The sequence below is a fragment of the Bos indicus x Bos taurus genome, chromosome 10 (assembly GCF_003369695.1).
Source record: "Bos indicus x Bos taurus breed Angus x Brahman F1 hybrid chromosome 10, Bos_hybrid_MaternalHap_v2.0, whole genome shotgun sequence".
NCBI lineage: Eukaryota > Metazoa > Chordata > Mammalia > Artiodactyla > Bovidae > Bos > Bos indicus x Bos taurus.
In genome coordinates this window covers 55,034,901-55,051,710 of record NC_040085.1, presented here as the reverse complement: position 1 = coordinate 55,051,710, position 16,810 = coordinate 55,034,901, and the positions used below count along the sequence as shown (strand labels likewise).

The following is a 16,810-nucleotide window of genomic DNA, read 5'->3' as shown; positions in this document are numbered from 1 at the left end:
AATCATCCCCAGGTTTTGATTTACCTTTTTAAGTGCTGTGGGCCGTTTTAGTTTTGCAATTTCCTTTTCTTTTCCTTTTTTTGCTTTAGAGGAAGTAATGTCCAAAGAATTAAAGGATGTCAAACAGGGCTGACTTTTGGTTAAAGGTTTTCTGTTAGTAGAGTCTTTAGTGTGGAAAGAAGCTGCAGTGACCACTAAAACCAAACAAGAACATTAGTTTTACTCTTATGGCCAACTCCACACACTTTCAAAATTTCTAATGATAAACGTCTAAGAACAAGAACATCCTCTTCTTGTGGAAAACTGACATCATAATAGCAGAAGCAGTATTTGGCCATGCAATGTCCCTCAGATACAGCTCCAAAGAACCATTCTACCTCTGAAATTTCAAAACTCTGTACCTCTTCTTATTGCTAATGAATCTAAGAATGACCCTTATATAAGGTAAGTACTGTCACTCCTCATTTCAGCCTGTAGGTAAAAAATGATGCTTTTCCCTCTCAGCTGTATTCTTCAGTACTAGTCAAGCAATTCGTTTATGCCTGATTGATACCCTCATTCTCCAGTGCATACCGCCCATCCTTCAGTAAACCTTGCCTCTATTAATCATCTCAATCCCCTCATTCTAGCAGAAAAGCTTTCCTGTTACTTCCCTGAGCAGATGCTTTCCAATATAAGCTTTTAAGCCACCTGAGAGGAGGTGGCAGGCATCCTTACTCCCACTCAAGGCTCACCAACCACTTCTGCTAGTAATCCCATCTCAGGATTAATTCCTCAAAGATTTTGCTCTATCCCTTTCCCCTTTAATCTTTCAAGTTCTTCCCTAACTCCCCAGAAGAAGTTAAAATCTCCTCTACATGAAAGGATGAAAAAAGGCAGGCAAACCAACAAAACCTCTCCCCTGAATGGCTTCTAAGGCACCACCAACTCCCTCTCTCTTTCTGTAACTTCCAAATAGTCGGCTTTCCCATTACTTTTCAAATCATTATAATCTGGCCCCTGCCTTACCCACTTTCTTGAAACTGCTATTGCCTAGATCACATATAATTTTACAATCGCCAAATCTAATTCTGAGTCTTTGCTCTACTCGTTTTTTTCTTTTTAGCATGTGTTACCAAAGACCATATCCTTCCTCTTTCCGAAAATTCTATCCTCATCTTCTGTTACATTCCATTCTATTTTTCTTACCTTTTCTCAAACCTGTTTTTCTGGTTCTTTTTCCTTCTGTGTTTTAAATCTGAGTGTTCTACATCTTTTATCCTAATTTTTCTCTCCCCTGACAATCTTATATATTTCCAATTACAACAATCATCCCTATTTGAAATTTATTGACTTCTAACCTGAACTGCATATACCTAACTATGTTAAATAGGAACCACCAAGATGTCCCTAACTAACATTTCAAATACAACAGGACCAGAGTCTGTTCTTCCCAAGAAAATTCTTATTCCATGATCCTTAGTCTATTTGGAATCATCCCATACCACCAACACAATGCTCTAAGTCAGAGAGTCTGGAGTCATCTTTGACTTGTTGCCACATTCCATCAATTAAAAAATCCTATTAACTTTCTTAAAATCCTTTACATCTCTGCCATAGTCCTATCCTTCTTTTGGACTTCCAAAGAAAGCTGATTTCTTTGTAATCAACCCTTACAAATTTAAACATGGTGACAAGTTAGAGGTTAACCTCATTTCTATCTTTCAAGAACTTTACCCTCCCTTCAAAGTCCAGTTCAAATCACATATGAAGTCATTTATAACATCTTCCCCATATGGCCCTGTTGACATAAATCACTCTTTCTTCTATAAGTTCATTAAACTTTGCTAGCACCTTTCCTGAAGCACTGCTTTTTATGAGCTATGTGTTTATATCTTTCTGACTACACTATAAATCTTCTTAACCACAGACATATCATAATCATATCTGTAATTCCACAGTTCCTGACACCATGCTTTGCTTGTAGATAATTACATTTGTATATAGTAACATGTGTTAAATGAATCAAAGTTGTAATATAATAAGCCACTTGAAATATCACAGACTAATAGTCTTTTCCCCTAAATAATTAGTTACACGTTACTGAGCACTTTACATGTATCATCCCATTTATTCCCTCAAAACAATCCTGAAGCAGGTACTGTATTATCTCTATTTTAATATGAGGAAATTGAAGCACAGGAAGATTAAATAACTCGCCAAGGAAATACATGGAAGAACAGGATCCAGGAGATAGTTCAAATCCAAAGCCCCCGCATGCAGCCCCTAGATCACACTGACCCCGAACACTGCTAACTCTCAGTTCCATTTCCTAGGCTCCTTTACTCTTAGTAAGATGTTACTACCACTCTCCTCATCTCAACAGCATGTAACTCTAAAGCCTAGAATGTACTCAATGTTAGTTTTACTAACAGTTACTCTAAGCTAAGGTTCATACTGGATGGGTAATTAACTATAGGTTTAAACCTTTTGCATACACAATTAAAGTTATAAACTGTTACTATCTTTTTGTTTAAAAACAGTAGATCCTTTATATAGGAACAAAAGAAACAGAAAATTCAATTCTGCCTCTCAACATCAGTGTTTTTTATTGGTGCCTTTCTCTTTCCTTTATCTTATTCCTCATCCTCCTAAAACAAAGACTATGAAAACAAATGAGGGAGCACTTCAAAGCTGCTGAGCCTAACTCTGATGAGGTTTGTTAAAAAGAACTGTTTCAGGAGAAAGCAAGATCATTTTCTCCCTCCTTCCCACTCTCTTTCTCTCACATACACACAAAATTTGATCAGAACTCCTAGGTTTCCCATTTGGTTTTAAATTGGATAATTTAACTGTTATAGAGCCAAATTACTTGTGGTCCTTACTGCTACCTTCAAAGCTGGTCCATGATATGTACCAACTGACAAATCTGAACAGAAATCCAGAGGGCCTGAGGGAACACACTATACTGATGTCTGAGGGAAGAGAGTTCCAGGTAAAGGAAAGAGCAAGCCTCAAGAACTGCGCTAGAAGCACATTAGAACTGTCTGTGGAACAGCAATGGGCTAAGTGGCTAAAGCAGTGTGTGCCAAGGGAGAATGGTGGGGAGGGCCAAAAGGTGACAGGGTCAGCTGAGATATGACTTAGAACTCCGGATTCACTCCAAGTGAGATGAGGAGTTGCTGGAGAGTTTTGAACTTATATTTGAAGAAGATCGCTCCTTTAAAGATAGACTGGGGGTTAGGGTGAATGAAAGGTAGGTAACAGTGTGGCAGGAGAGGAGCTGCTGAGTAATTAGACTCTGGATTTTTTTTTTTTTAGGTATATATAATTTAGATTAACAATATCCAAAATATATTACCAAAGTGAAATAACATATTGCTCAGATGAATATTACCTGTATATGACAGAGGTCTGGTATTAGTAATTTGCCGTGCTTTCATGGCTTGCTGTTGCTTTTCCAGAGCTGCTAACATATCCCCTAAATCTAGCTGCACAGGTGTTTTATTCTTTTTTCCAGCTGCCTTTGATAAAGCTTCCTGCAAGATAAATATGAAAACATTTTTGTTATAGTATGAAAATGTGACAATTTAAGGGAATTCCCTGGCAGTCCAGTGGTCTGGACTCCACGCTTTCACTGTGGAGGGTGCGGGTTCAATTCCTGGCCGGGGAACTAAGATCCTGCAAGCCATGCGATAAGGTAAAAAAAAGTGGCAATTTAAGATAATTATATATGTCACTCTTCCATCCACCCTCTCCCTCAAACTTACCAAATAAACTACCATATTTATTCATAAAAATGAATACATACCTGTAGTTTTTTTTGCTCCATACTTATTTCTGAATATTCTTGAGCGGTGGCAAGGGCTGCTGCTAAAGCTTTCTTCTTTTGACTTTTTGCACGTTTAGGAACTGAGGTTGTAATGGGAATTGGAGTCTGAACTATATTGATTGGTGAGTTTTCTGGTAAATCATCCAACTATGATAACCAGAGAAAACCATTTTTTAGTGATTCCATAAAAATCTAATCATAAGGAAAGACAATCTAGAATGTGAGAAGTTCTACAGTATAACTGGGCTAGACTGTTCAAAAGATTCAATGTCATAAAGAACAGAGTGAGGTGGTAGGACCATTCTAGACTAGCAGACTGGAAAATGATAGCGACATAACAGCATACTGCAGTAGGTGATATAAGCGTCTGGATTCTGTACTAAAAACAAAAGCACTCCAAAGTAAAGTTTTACAACAACTGGGGAAATTTTAGCAGGGACTGTATGTCGCATGATGTCATTTAATAAATGGTATTTACTTCTCTGAAATGGAACTACAGATTTCAAAGGACAGTGTCTGTTCTGGCTACATTGAAAATACTAAATCAGTACTAAATACAGTGTTTCTTCAATACCATCTGCCCAAGTCTTTATACTTCCCTGTAGTATTTCTTTCCAACACAATCATGGCTCAAAAGACATTCATACATTTTACTTATCTTTTTAAAAAGTCACTTACTACTTTTGAAGAAAGTTTCTGTTGCATATTCTCATCTTTAGCATTTCCATTCTCACTTAGTTCTCGAAATCCATCTTGATCCTGAAACAGTTCCACATTTTAAGTAAAAACACAGTCCAAAGCAATAAATTCTTAAGAACAACCTTTTATAATGCTTGAGAGTAATGAGAAATGGGGAAGTAATCAACTCAAGTAATTAACTCAGTATTGAACTATTTTAAGTGAGTCTTAAAAAGGAAGTCTCATTTCTCATAGGCTAACACAAAGCTAATTTAATTATTCAAGGATGAGGACATATCCACACATCCCTCCTTTGGATTTCTGTATCTATAACTCCATTTTTATTAATAATTCTACCCAAGGTATTACCCAAAGTAAATAAAAAGAAATTCAAAAAGGATTTTTATCACATTTCACATAATTTGGATTTTAAAGAAATGGCTTAATATGAATTTCATTAATACATTCCCTGTCCCACTGCTACATATACCTAGAAATAAGATTAAAAGTTAAAAAATAAAAATAAATTCCCTATTCAGAGTAATTTCTTAACCAATATCCACCTTTACACTGAAAATTATCTAATATCTTCAAATATAACTATGGAATGAATCATGATTAAGTGTAAATAAAAAATCTGCCACAGGTACCGTTCTTGATATAATACTTCAGATGCACTCTCAAGTCCTTTAGGGCAATTATCAAGTTTATGGAACATATTACTCATCTCTAGCCTCTGGCTTCCGTATATTTAAAATGCAACTATTAAGCCATTTTATAGAAACTATGTTAACTAAAATGAGTTATTCAAATGAGTTACCTGGGATGTTGTTTACCATCTTGACACAAACTCTACTCATTCTATTCCAAACCCTAACCCTATCCTGCCTCAAACCCAAAACTTACTACTCCTCTCAACTCTAAACCACACCTAAGAATCACCAGGTGTGTGCATGCCTACATTGCTCTTCACACAGCAATCTCCCTAAGGGTAGTGTGTTTCTTCATGTTAATGCATCATGCAGAGCACCTTACTAAATACATAACAGGCCTCCAATGAGTGCCAGTTAGATGAATAAGTAATAAAAACACTGCCATTAGAATATAAAGCGTCTGCCTATTAGAGAAAGTAAAATAGCCTTTTATCTTCCTTCTCAAGACTCCCTTGACTAGCAGTACAAATTAACCAGATTTAACTATTTTCAAATTTGAAAGCCTTAACAAAAGAGACTCAACACTGATAATTAAAGATGGGGAGAAGATTCATATTAGGTGAAATTTATATAAAATTAAGTTCTATCTCTGCATGTTATTTCAAAATGATGACTATTCATGACAAAAATTTAAAAATAAACATTAATAAAGCTAATGTTTAGACTAACTATATATAACCAAGAAAAAACGTGAGTCAATACTTCTAAGTAACTTACAATCTAACAGCAGTGATGGGTTAAGACATAAAAAGGTACTTATCATAATGTAATAAAAATTAATTTCTGAATGGGAACATTTACTGTAACAATTTACAGTTTGAAATAAGTACCTCAAAATATAGAGACTCAGAATTTGGGTCGCCTCTGTGAGACTGGCTGGGATTTAACTGCTTATTATCTTGTCTCTTTTGCAAATTTTGTCTTCTTTCTGAGGAAGTACTATGTCCTCGGCATCTGAATCCAACCTAAATAAACCCCAAAGGAGGGGGAAAATGTATTAAGTAAAATGTTTTACTAAAGTATAACATACAGAAATGTACCCAAAAGTATACAACTCAATGAATTTTCATAAAGTGCATAATTTATTATAAAAGGCCAAAACTTTGATAAATGAGGTAAATATAATGAAAACACAAAAATGTAATAATTAGTGCATATTACTCCCCCCATAGAGTTTTGCCAAGAAAATGCACTGGTCATAGCAAACACCCTCTTCCAACAACACAAGAGAAGACTCTACACATGGACATCACCAAATGGTCAACATCGAAATCAGACTGATTATATTCTTTGCAGCCAAAGATGGAGAAGCTCTATACAGCCAACAAAAACAAGACCAGGAGCTGACTGTGGCTCAGATCATGAACTCCTTATTACCAAATTCAGACTGAAATTGAAGAAAGTAGGGAAAACCACTAGACTATTCAGGTATGACCTAAATCAAATCCCTTATGATTATACAGTGGAAGTGAGAAATAGATTTAAGGGACTAGATCTGATAGATAGAGTGCCTGATGAACTATGGAGTGAGGTTCGTGACACCATACAGGAGACAGGGATCAAGACCATCCCCATGGAAGAGAAATGCAAAAAAGCAAAATGGCTGTCTGGGGAGGCCTTACAAATAGCTGTGAAGAGAAGAGAATCTAAAAGCAAAGGAGAAAAGGAAGGATCTAAGCATTTGAATGCAGAGTTCCAAAGAATAGCAAGAAGAGATAAGAAAGCCTTCCTCAGCAATCAATGCCAAGAAATAGAGGAAAACAACAGAATGGGAGATCTCTTCCATAGAGATCTCTTCAAGAAAATTAGAGATACCAAGGGAACATTTCATGCAAAGATGGGCTCGATAAAGGACAGAAATGGTATGGACCTAACAGAAGCAGAAGATATTAAGAAGAGGTGGCAAGAATACACAGAGGAACTATACAAAAAAGATCTTCACGACCCAGATAATCACGATGGTGTTATCACTGACCTAGAGCCAGACATCCTGGAATGTGAAGTCAAGTGGGCCTTAGAAAGCATCACTACGAACAAAGCTAGTGGAGGTGATAGAATTCCAGTGGAGCTATTTCAAATCCTGAAAGATGACGCTGTGAAAGTGCTGCACTCAATATGCCAGCAAATTTGGAAAACTCAGCAGTGGCCACAGGACTGGAAAAGGTCAGTTTTCATTCCAATCCCAAAGAAAGGCAATGCCAAAGAATGCTCCAACGACCGCACAACTGCACTCATCTCACATGCTAGTAAAGTAATGCTCAAAATTCTCCAAGCCAGGCTTCAGCAATATGTGAACCGTGAACTTCCTGATGTTCAAGCTGGTTTTAGAAAAGGCAGAGGAACCAGAGATCAAATTGCCAACATCCGCTGGATCATGGAAAAAGCAAGAGAGTTCCAGAAAAACATCTATTTCTGCTTTATTGACTATACCAAAGCCTTTGACTGTGTGGATCACAATAAACTGTGGAAAATTCTGAAAGAAATGGGAATACCAGACCACCTGATCTGCCTCTTGAGAAACCTGCATGCAGGTCAGGAAGCAACAGTTAGAACTGGACATGGAACAACAGACTGCTTCCAAATAGGAAAAGGAGTACGTCAAGGCTGTATATTGTCACCCTGCTTATTTAACTTATATGCAGAGTACATCATAAGAAACGCTGGATTGGAAGAAACACAAGCTGGAATCAAGATTGCCGGGAGAAGTATTAATAACATCAGATATGCAGATGACACCACCCTTATGGCAGAAAGTGAAGAGGAACTCAAAAGCCTCTTGATGAAACTGAAAGGGGAGAGTGAAAAAGTTGGCTTAAAGCTCAGCATTCAGAAAATGAAGATCATGGCATCCGGTCCCATCACTTCATGGGAAATAGATGGGGAAACAGTGGAAACAGTGTCAGACTTTACTTTTTTGGGGCTCCAAAATCACTGCAGATGGTGACTGCAGCCATGAAATTAAAAGATGCTTACTCCTTGGAAGGAAAGTTATGACCAACCTAGATAGCATATTCAAAAGCAGAGACATTACTTTGCCAACAAAGGTTTGTCTAGTCAAGGCTATGGTTTTTCCTGTGGTCATGTATGGATGTGAGAGTTGGACTGTGAAGAAGGCTGAGCGCCGAAGAATTGATGCTTTTCAACCGTAGTATTGGAGAAGACTCTTGAGAGTCCCTTGGACTACAAGGAGATCCAACCAGTCCATTCTGAAGCTCAGCCCTGGGATTTCTTTGGAAGGAATGATGCTAAAGCTGAAACTCCAGTACTTTGGCCACCTCATGCAAAGAGTTGACTCATTGGAAAAGACTCTGATGCTGGGAGGGATTGGGGGCAGGAGGAGAAGGGGACGACAGAGGATGAGATGGCTGGATGGCATCACTGACTCGATGGACGTTGAGTCTGAGTGACCTCCGGGAGTTGGTGATGGACAGGGAGGCCTGGCGTGCTGCGATTCATGGGGTCGCGAGAGTCGGACACGACTGAGCGACTGAACTGAACTGAATTGAACTCCCCCCCATGCATGAACACTTATATTGGCTTTATTTGTAATACCAAAAACAAGAAACATCCCAGATGTCCTTCATTAAGAGTATAAACTCATGTGGTATATTCACCCTATAAAACAGTAGGCGATCATAAAAACAAACTACTGATATAACTAGCAATCTGTAGGAATCTCCAGAAAACCACACTAGTGAAAAAAGTCAATCCTAAAAAGACTGTATCAGTTTATGTATACAGCATTCTTGAAATGACACAATCATAAAATGAGGAAACAGATTAGTAGATTCACATTAGTGGATTCTAGAGTTTAAGGAGAAGCCGGTGAGGAAAGGAAGGGAGTCTGGCTATAAAAGAGTGACATAAGGGATCCCAGTAGTAATGGATCTGTTTTGAATCCTGACTACATTGATGTCAATATCGGGGTTGTGACATTGCACTAGTTTTGAATGATGTTACCATTGAGAGAAACTATGCATTACCTTTTCACAAAAAACTATTTTATTTTAGATCTTTTAATATCTGCAGCTTTCGTATTTTTTAATCCTAAGAAATATTAAAAATTTTAAATGTTGTTTATAAGAATACAGATTTAAGAGAATAAAAATTTCAGTCACATAAATTATTATCCTATTAATACATCTGCAAACTGTTCAACTGTCATACAAAGAACTAAGAATAAGAAAAAGCATTATCTTAAGACAATTAAGTTCCCTCTCTTAAGTACCCAATGCAACTTATATGAAATGCCCTTCTTAACCAGGACACTTTAGAGAAGATGAGAAAAGTACAGTGTTCTTCACCAGTTACTCAAGAATCCTAATAATAAACAGAACTTGAAGTGGACCTGGACTGCAGGTGCTGGTATACAGGCTTTGGATATGAAATCAAAAATATGCACAAAAAGCCCTGGAAGCACCTGGCAATTCTCATGCTAATCAACTGGTCTAAGAAGACTTGCCAATAAGAAACAGAATTTTTATACGCTCTTGGGAAGTAGGTTGTATGGCAGAACTATAAGCTAGAGCACAGTCATACAGTAAATGTAATTCTTCCTTAGAGGATCTATTGTGAAAACTGGGCTACTTCCTATAACCTATAAGCACCTGTTAAGAAACTAGATAATTTTCCAAGGACCCAACAGATTCTTGGTTTTAAATATTTACTTCATCTTAAAACAGCCTCATGAACATGGATAGAGAGACAGATAGAAAAATACACCATGTGATGAAGCCAATTTTAGAAAAATCTTTGGTAGTATCTAGCAATGAATGTTCTCTATAAAATTATTTCAACTTTAATGTCTGTTTAAAAATTTTCATAATACAGTTTTTTTTTAATTGGTTCATGAAAAGAAGCTCACACAAGGATGGCAAAACAAACACAATTTACAATGTCCAGGTACCAAAGAAACGACTTAATTCACATAAATTATTCACACTGAAATGAGTACTAACAATCAAGCCCCAACACAGGGATGAATAGGAAGCAAGAGAATAATTCCTGAGTGAAAATCTTCATTCCTTTGTACAGTCACTATCACAAAAAAGTACATGTAAATCTACCTTCCAAACAGCATTACCTCAAATGTTAGCCTTCTTGTAAACCGCAGCTAATATATAATGTCGTTACAAACACAAAAACAATTCTTTTAAAAAATAAATGCAACTTAATTCTTGGAGACAAAGTTTGAGGATTAAATTAAAATCCCCAACTAATGGTTCCAACAAAGTTCATGGGGATCAAACATGCAAGTATTTCAATTACCTCCTGAAATGAACCTTTGTTTTTTTAAGTTCTTCTAAAAGAGTTTTGTTAACAGAGACTGGGCATACAGAACAGAACCAAGCAGAAATAACAAATACATATTAAGGTTCTTAAATGACTAGCATAAAATTAATATATAAAGACTTAAGTTTTCATGCTCCATTTACATAACAAAAACACTAAGAATTAATATATGAAGAATATGTACAAATTTGTTTTTAGAAAACTATACAATACTTCTAAAGAACACAAAAAGGTGACTCAAAAAAAGAATGACGTATTTTTTTTCTAGAAAGATGCCACATCATAAAGGATGTCCATTCTCCTTAAGTTGATAGATTAACAACCAAACAACAAAACAGAAAATCCAGAAACAAGATTTCAAAATATATGGAAATTTAATAGGTGATAAAGGTGGCTATCTCAAATAGATGAAGTAATGGACTTGTCAATTCACAGTGGTGGGAGATTTGGGTAGCCACACGAAAAACACAAAATAAGACCCATTTTTCACAACATCCATTAAGACAAACTCTAAATGGAATAAAGATTTAAATGTAAAAAACACAAGAGCATAAACACATTGGAGGAAATCAGACAAATTTCTTTATAAAAAATCAACTTCTTAACAGTATTTAAAACAAACTTGTGCATGGCAATTATTAAGCAAAGTCAAAAATAAAAATGAAAATCTAGTAAAATATTTGCAACTCATAACAGACTAAAGGCTCTTAAAATTTCTTTAAATTTGGTAACAGCCTGATCAAACTGATTTAAAAATGTACAAAAACAGAGAAAAAGGTCAAAACACAATAAATGGGCAAAGAACATAAGTTCACAGAAAAGTACAAATGGTCCTTAAACATATGGAAAGATGCTCAACTACATGAATACACTATTTCTCCTAACTGGCACAAATCCAGAATCTTGAAAACACATGGTTTCTGAGGCTCTATGGAAATAAGCACTCTCCACATGACTGTTAAGAATGCAAACTGGCACAATCTGGTGATATCTACCAAATAACAGAGGTGATTTCACCTTTTCACTCAGCAATACTTATCCAGGAATATATTCTACTGCTCTACACACAGATTTCAAAATAGCACTGTAGCATATCTACAACAGCAATAGTTTATAAACAATTAAAGTGTCCATCAACAGGACTCCGAAAATAACAAGGATGCATCAACATGTGGTGGTGGTGGTGGTGGTGGTGGTGGTTTAGTCGCTAAGTCGTGTCCGACTCTGTGACCCCATGGACTGTAGCCAGCCAGGCTCCTCTGTCCATGAGATTTTCCAGACAAGAATACTGGAGTGGGTTGCCATTTCCTTCTCCAGGGGATCTTCCCAACCCAGGAATCAAACCCAGGTCTCCTGCATTGCAGGCAGATTCTTTCCCAACTGAGCTACAAAGGAAGCCCCAACAACATTAGGAGTTGCATTTAAAAAAAAAAAAAAAAAAAGTGCAGAAACCCTCTGAGTAAATAATACAGCAATATCTCTAACAAAATATCTATCTACTTTGTTAAAAGATGTGAACAGAGCACAGAACAGAATGAATAAAACTTGAGATACATACTTATATTTTTACTTATAAGGACATGGAGGAACTCTGGGCAAATACACAGGTACAGGTACGGGGAGAAAACATGTGGAGACAGGATGCAAATGAGACTGTTGTATAACCTTTTTCACACATTTTTTTCAACCTATTCACAAAATAAAACCATTTTTATTTTATTCAAAAAATAAAACTTAAATTTTTAGACTCTATCATTTACAATTAAGGCTACAGCAGAGTATAGGGAAAAACCTGCTGTTTCAAATGTTAAAGACGCTGGTAAAAGTAGTAAAAAATCATTTCACTGTTCAGTAGTTAAAACCACATGGTACAGGTGTACAAATCTAATAATAAATGGGGAAAAAGCTCAAAAACAGAACCTAAAACATAAGAGATTAGCAGGTGACTAAAAGAGTAAATCAGAAAAAAATTAATATATTACAACATTAAGATAACTGGTTAACTACTGTGAAAACTGACATCATCAGGTGGTACCACACTTCAAAAGAAAACCTTGGATAAAAGTTTTGAAAACATTACACTGTAAAAAAGTAGCAGAAAATACAAATGAATATTTCAGTTCAGTTCAGTTCAGTCGCTCAGTCGTGTCCGACTCTGCGACCCCATGAATCGCAGCACGCCAGGCCTCCCTGTCCATCACCAACTCCCGGAGTTCACTCAGACTCACGTCCATACATTTCTAAAAGGCTTTTTAAGCCTTAAAACAATCAGAAATTGGAAAGGGAAAATATTTTGACTTAAAAGAAAAAAGATTCTGCCTATCAAAAAAGCAAACAACTGCACACTTAAGAAAAGTACAACAAAGCCTCAGAAGTAGAAAAGAAAACACATTGTTCAACATCTGGCTCCAGTTCTTTTGGAATGAAGAGATACAAAATAAACAAATGTTTACGCAGTTCCGTAATTTTGTTTTGTCTTCTCAGTAGCTTAGAGGCAGAGGTAAAATATTTTTCTGTGTCAGTATCATTTACTCTCTAGTGGACTACTGATACCAAAGGCACCAATGCAGAGACTGCAAGCTTGGCAGGTCTAGCAGTTACAACTTCCAGATAAAATTTTAGTACTTGACCAAACATTCCACAGATTTTGTTTATCTAATCTATATAAACAATTCTTGTTTCAGCTCTTTTTGATCAAATAAAGCTAGACTGCTTCACAAGCCTGCCACAAACAACAATGACTCGTTTCTGCAATAACTGTAGGGAAGAGGGCACTATTCTCCTTGTTTTCCTGACAGCGTAATTAATGCTAGGGAACTTCATCTCAGGGAGGCAAAGGCACAGGCAAGAATTCGGTTTATTCGATCCATTATTAACTTACTTCTATTTCAGTTCATCTAGATCTACTCATATGGTAACTTTAATTCCCATTAACAAGATTTAAGAAATCCAGGAATGCTACCTAAAAATTTAAAAAAGGAAAAATACTGACCAACCAACGCCTCCCTGATTTCAGACACAACCAATGCAGGAAGATAGTTATTGGAAGCCTGTGGCTGTATATAACTTGCTCTGCTGTACTTTAGCTAAATCTTGCTCCCCAAACCCAGGAAGCTACCCAGTCTGGCCACATTATAGCACGAGGTTGCCATCACTGTGGTACTACAACAAGCACCAAGCATGGTTTGTGGTGTTTATAGTCAAGTAAAGACATGGACAAGGCTGCAGTCCTGAAGGTCTAAAAAAAATCAATATTTAAGGCATTAATATGCTTTATGTTTTTTTATATAGATAGGAAAAAGTCACAGAAGATGAAGCAGGACTGTATTCTTTTTTTAACTTATAAAATATCCAAATACATTTCTTAAATAGAGAAAAGTAGAAAATGGTACAATATATATCCCATCTATTCAACATGTTACTATTCTGTTTCATTATTTAAATAATAGTTTTATTCCCTAAACCACTTCAAAGTTACAGATTACCATGTTAAACACAACATGCATGCCAAAAATTAAGGACACTGCTCTTCAAAGCCACAATTTATAATAATTCTTCTCACACCTATTTCTCCAACCTAATCCAAATTACCTGTGAATTATTTCTTTGTTCAGTCTGCCTTCCACCTCTAGAAAATGTCTGATTTTTTTCCATCCAAGGTTTTTTCTGAGTTGCCTGGCAAGTTACATTAGACCAATTTACACCACCTATAATAAATGAGATTTTAAAATATAATTTAATTATAAAGATACCAAAACCTAAAGTGCCCCCTAACATCATGTGTTGAAACTCAGTCATTCTAAATGTAACACTGGAAAATTTCCATAAACTTTAAGTGGCATTCCAGTTCTTGGTAATGTTAAGTGTCAACTTGCAGAATACCTCCAGCTGACATTTTCCCAACTTCATCAACAAAACCATACTTTCAAATTAACTTGCATTTCTTTGGAAGACTTCTAATTTTTTTTTTGCAGCATCAGCAAGCTTCATGCTTAAAAGCAAAACTGTGACATGGACGGAGAAGAAAATAGAGCAAAAACACTATGCAGAAAGTAAGTACCTGCACATATAGATGAGTCCACATGCTAAAAATAGAAACAAACAAAAAAAAACAATTATTTTCTGCTTAAGAGTAAACACCATATACCTTGTAAAACATTTCACAATTCCATCTACTGTGAAGCACGCTTATTATAATCTTAGAAAAATACTTCTCCATAAGTGAGTATTTTTATATTAATAGTAACACATACAAAACATATTTTTAACCATCATATTATAGAACTATTAATGAAAATAGATACTTCAGCTTTAGGCGAAGACACAAAGAACTGACACAGATGACAGGTGAGAAGATAAAGAAGCGTCACATACGCTGACGGAGCCAGCATCGGGGTTTCTCGACCCCCCGGCAGCAGGCTGCTGGCTGGTGCTGTGTTTGGGGCTGCAGTAGCCACTGTCGCTGTCAATGTCAGCCTCACTAGCTCCCTGCTCACTAGAGGACTCGGCAGTCGGGTGGGAGGCTCTTCTCCTCCTGCCTTTGGCCTTCCAGAGCATTGCGGCAGAGCTCTCGGAGAGAGATTTGTTTGCGATGTCTGATGGGAAATCTGTAAGGCAAGGAAAGTGTGACAACTCCTCTTGAGGAACAAGCTGACCAATTCTTTTAAATTATCATTAAAATTGTAAGAAAAGAACAATATCTAACTTTGTAAACAAAGAAAACAGGTGTGAAACTTTTTGAAAAGATGGGCAGAAGATGCTCCTGACAAGTTGCTTTATAACATGTATTTATTATGAAGCGAGTATCTGCATAACTATTTGTGTATTTAATATTATATAATTAAAACAAACCACTATCATCCGTTTAAACATCACCAATCCTTTGAAGTCCACTGCATGCTTCCTCCACCACTTTATTCTCTTCCTCCCTCAGGGGCTATTCGGAATTGAGTTTATCACTCCTTCACTTTTTAAAATAGATTTACTGTGGACTTCTGTATTTCCAAAACATACACTATGTACTTTTGCAATTCTACCTTTATAAAAATGGAATCACATGTCCACATTCTTCTGTGACTTGCTTCCCCCTGACGCTGCTCTCTCCCTCAAATGTTGATTGGTTTTGAGATTCTGGTGCCTGTGGCTGTAATTCATTAAGGTCACTGAAATCTAGAATGCCTGTGTATGAATATACCAGAGTGCCTCTGTCCTCTGTATCACTGATGGGACACTTGGGTTGTTCTAGGGTTTTGCTCTCAACAACAGTACTTCTGTAAACATTCTTATATAGATGTAAGAGTATGTATGTGTGCACATGAAGGTTTCTCTAAGGTAAATATCGGTCGGCTTAGGGGTTACATGTAATGTTCAACTTTACTTGGTAATGCCGAATCATTTTTCAAAGGTGGTTCAAACAGTTTGCACTCTAAGAGCAGGATATAAATAACCCCGCTGGTGCACATATTCACCAAATACTAGACACTGTCCTCTAGGCTGTAATTTCTCCCAATTGCTGGGTATAAAAAGATGGCTCATTGCAGATTTTAATTTGCATTTTCCTGCTTAATAATGAGGTTGAGAATAGCCATGTATGTTTTCCCCTCTGTGAAATACTTGTTAGTTTTACTTTTGGATTGATTTCTGTCTATTTTTCTACTAAGTTGCCTATTTCTCATTTTTGTATTTCACAAATTGTAATTACAAGGCATTTTAAAAAACAAGACCTCTTACCAACTCCTCCCAAACCAGCACACCACTAAAATTCCTTTTACTACATAATTTTCCCTACAACCCTTTTTTTCACAATCACAATTTTTCTATATATAACTTTTATACAGAATCAATATAATTTTCAGTTGTGCTGTTTAATTATATATATGTTCTTTCCTAATTATAATATATGAAGGTTCCATATTAGTTCACTGAGTGGATGTCCTGGGCACCTCTTTGGACTTGTTGCCTGTTACTGGACATTGAGAAGTTTTCAGTGGTTTTCTGTGTGCTGCTGCAGTATACACACCTTTAATCAAACAGTTCCTTTTCTTTCTGGGAGGAGATTCCATTTGGATACACTGTCCTCAGTAGGCCAACTGGGTCAAAACAAAGATTCCTATAGTTCTGCCAAAGTGTTTCAGCCCCCTGGCAGCACTGCATTCCAGGGGCCCTGAGTGCAAGGTGAGATCATTTTCTTACTGATTCTTACGAATTCTTCCTATGTCCTCATACTAATCCTTTGTCAGTTACATACATGGTAAAATCCTTTCCAAGATTTATGACTTGTTCCTTCATTCACTCTTTTTTTTTTCCTTTTGGCTGT

General features: G+C 36.5%; 1 protein-coding gene across 1 annotated transcript in view; it reads right to left on the bottom strand.

Moving 5' to 3' along the window:
• SECISBP2L (SECIS binding protein 2 like) overlaps positions 1–16,810 on the bottom strand; it is a 60,187-nt gene that overhangs the window by 26,045 nt on the left and 17,332 nt on the right. The window contains exons 5-12 of the mRNA XM_027554056.1: positions 14,869–15,101; positions 14,555–14,579; positions 14,086–14,201; positions 6,033–6,167; positions 4,490–4,570; positions 3,791–3,958; positions 3,377–3,518; positions 25–194 (exon numbers count right to left, since the gene is read on the bottom strand). Coding sequence (XP_027409857.1) covers positions 25–194; positions 3,377–3,518; positions 3,791–3,958; positions 4,490–4,570; positions 6,033–6,167; positions 14,086–14,201; positions 14,555–14,579; positions 14,869–15,101 — 1,070 coding nt within the window. The remainder of the gene's footprint in view (positions 1–24; positions 195–3,376; positions 3,519–3,790; positions 3,959–4,489; positions 4,571–6,032; positions 6,168–14,085; positions 14,202–14,554; positions 14,580–14,868; positions 15,102–16,810) is intronic.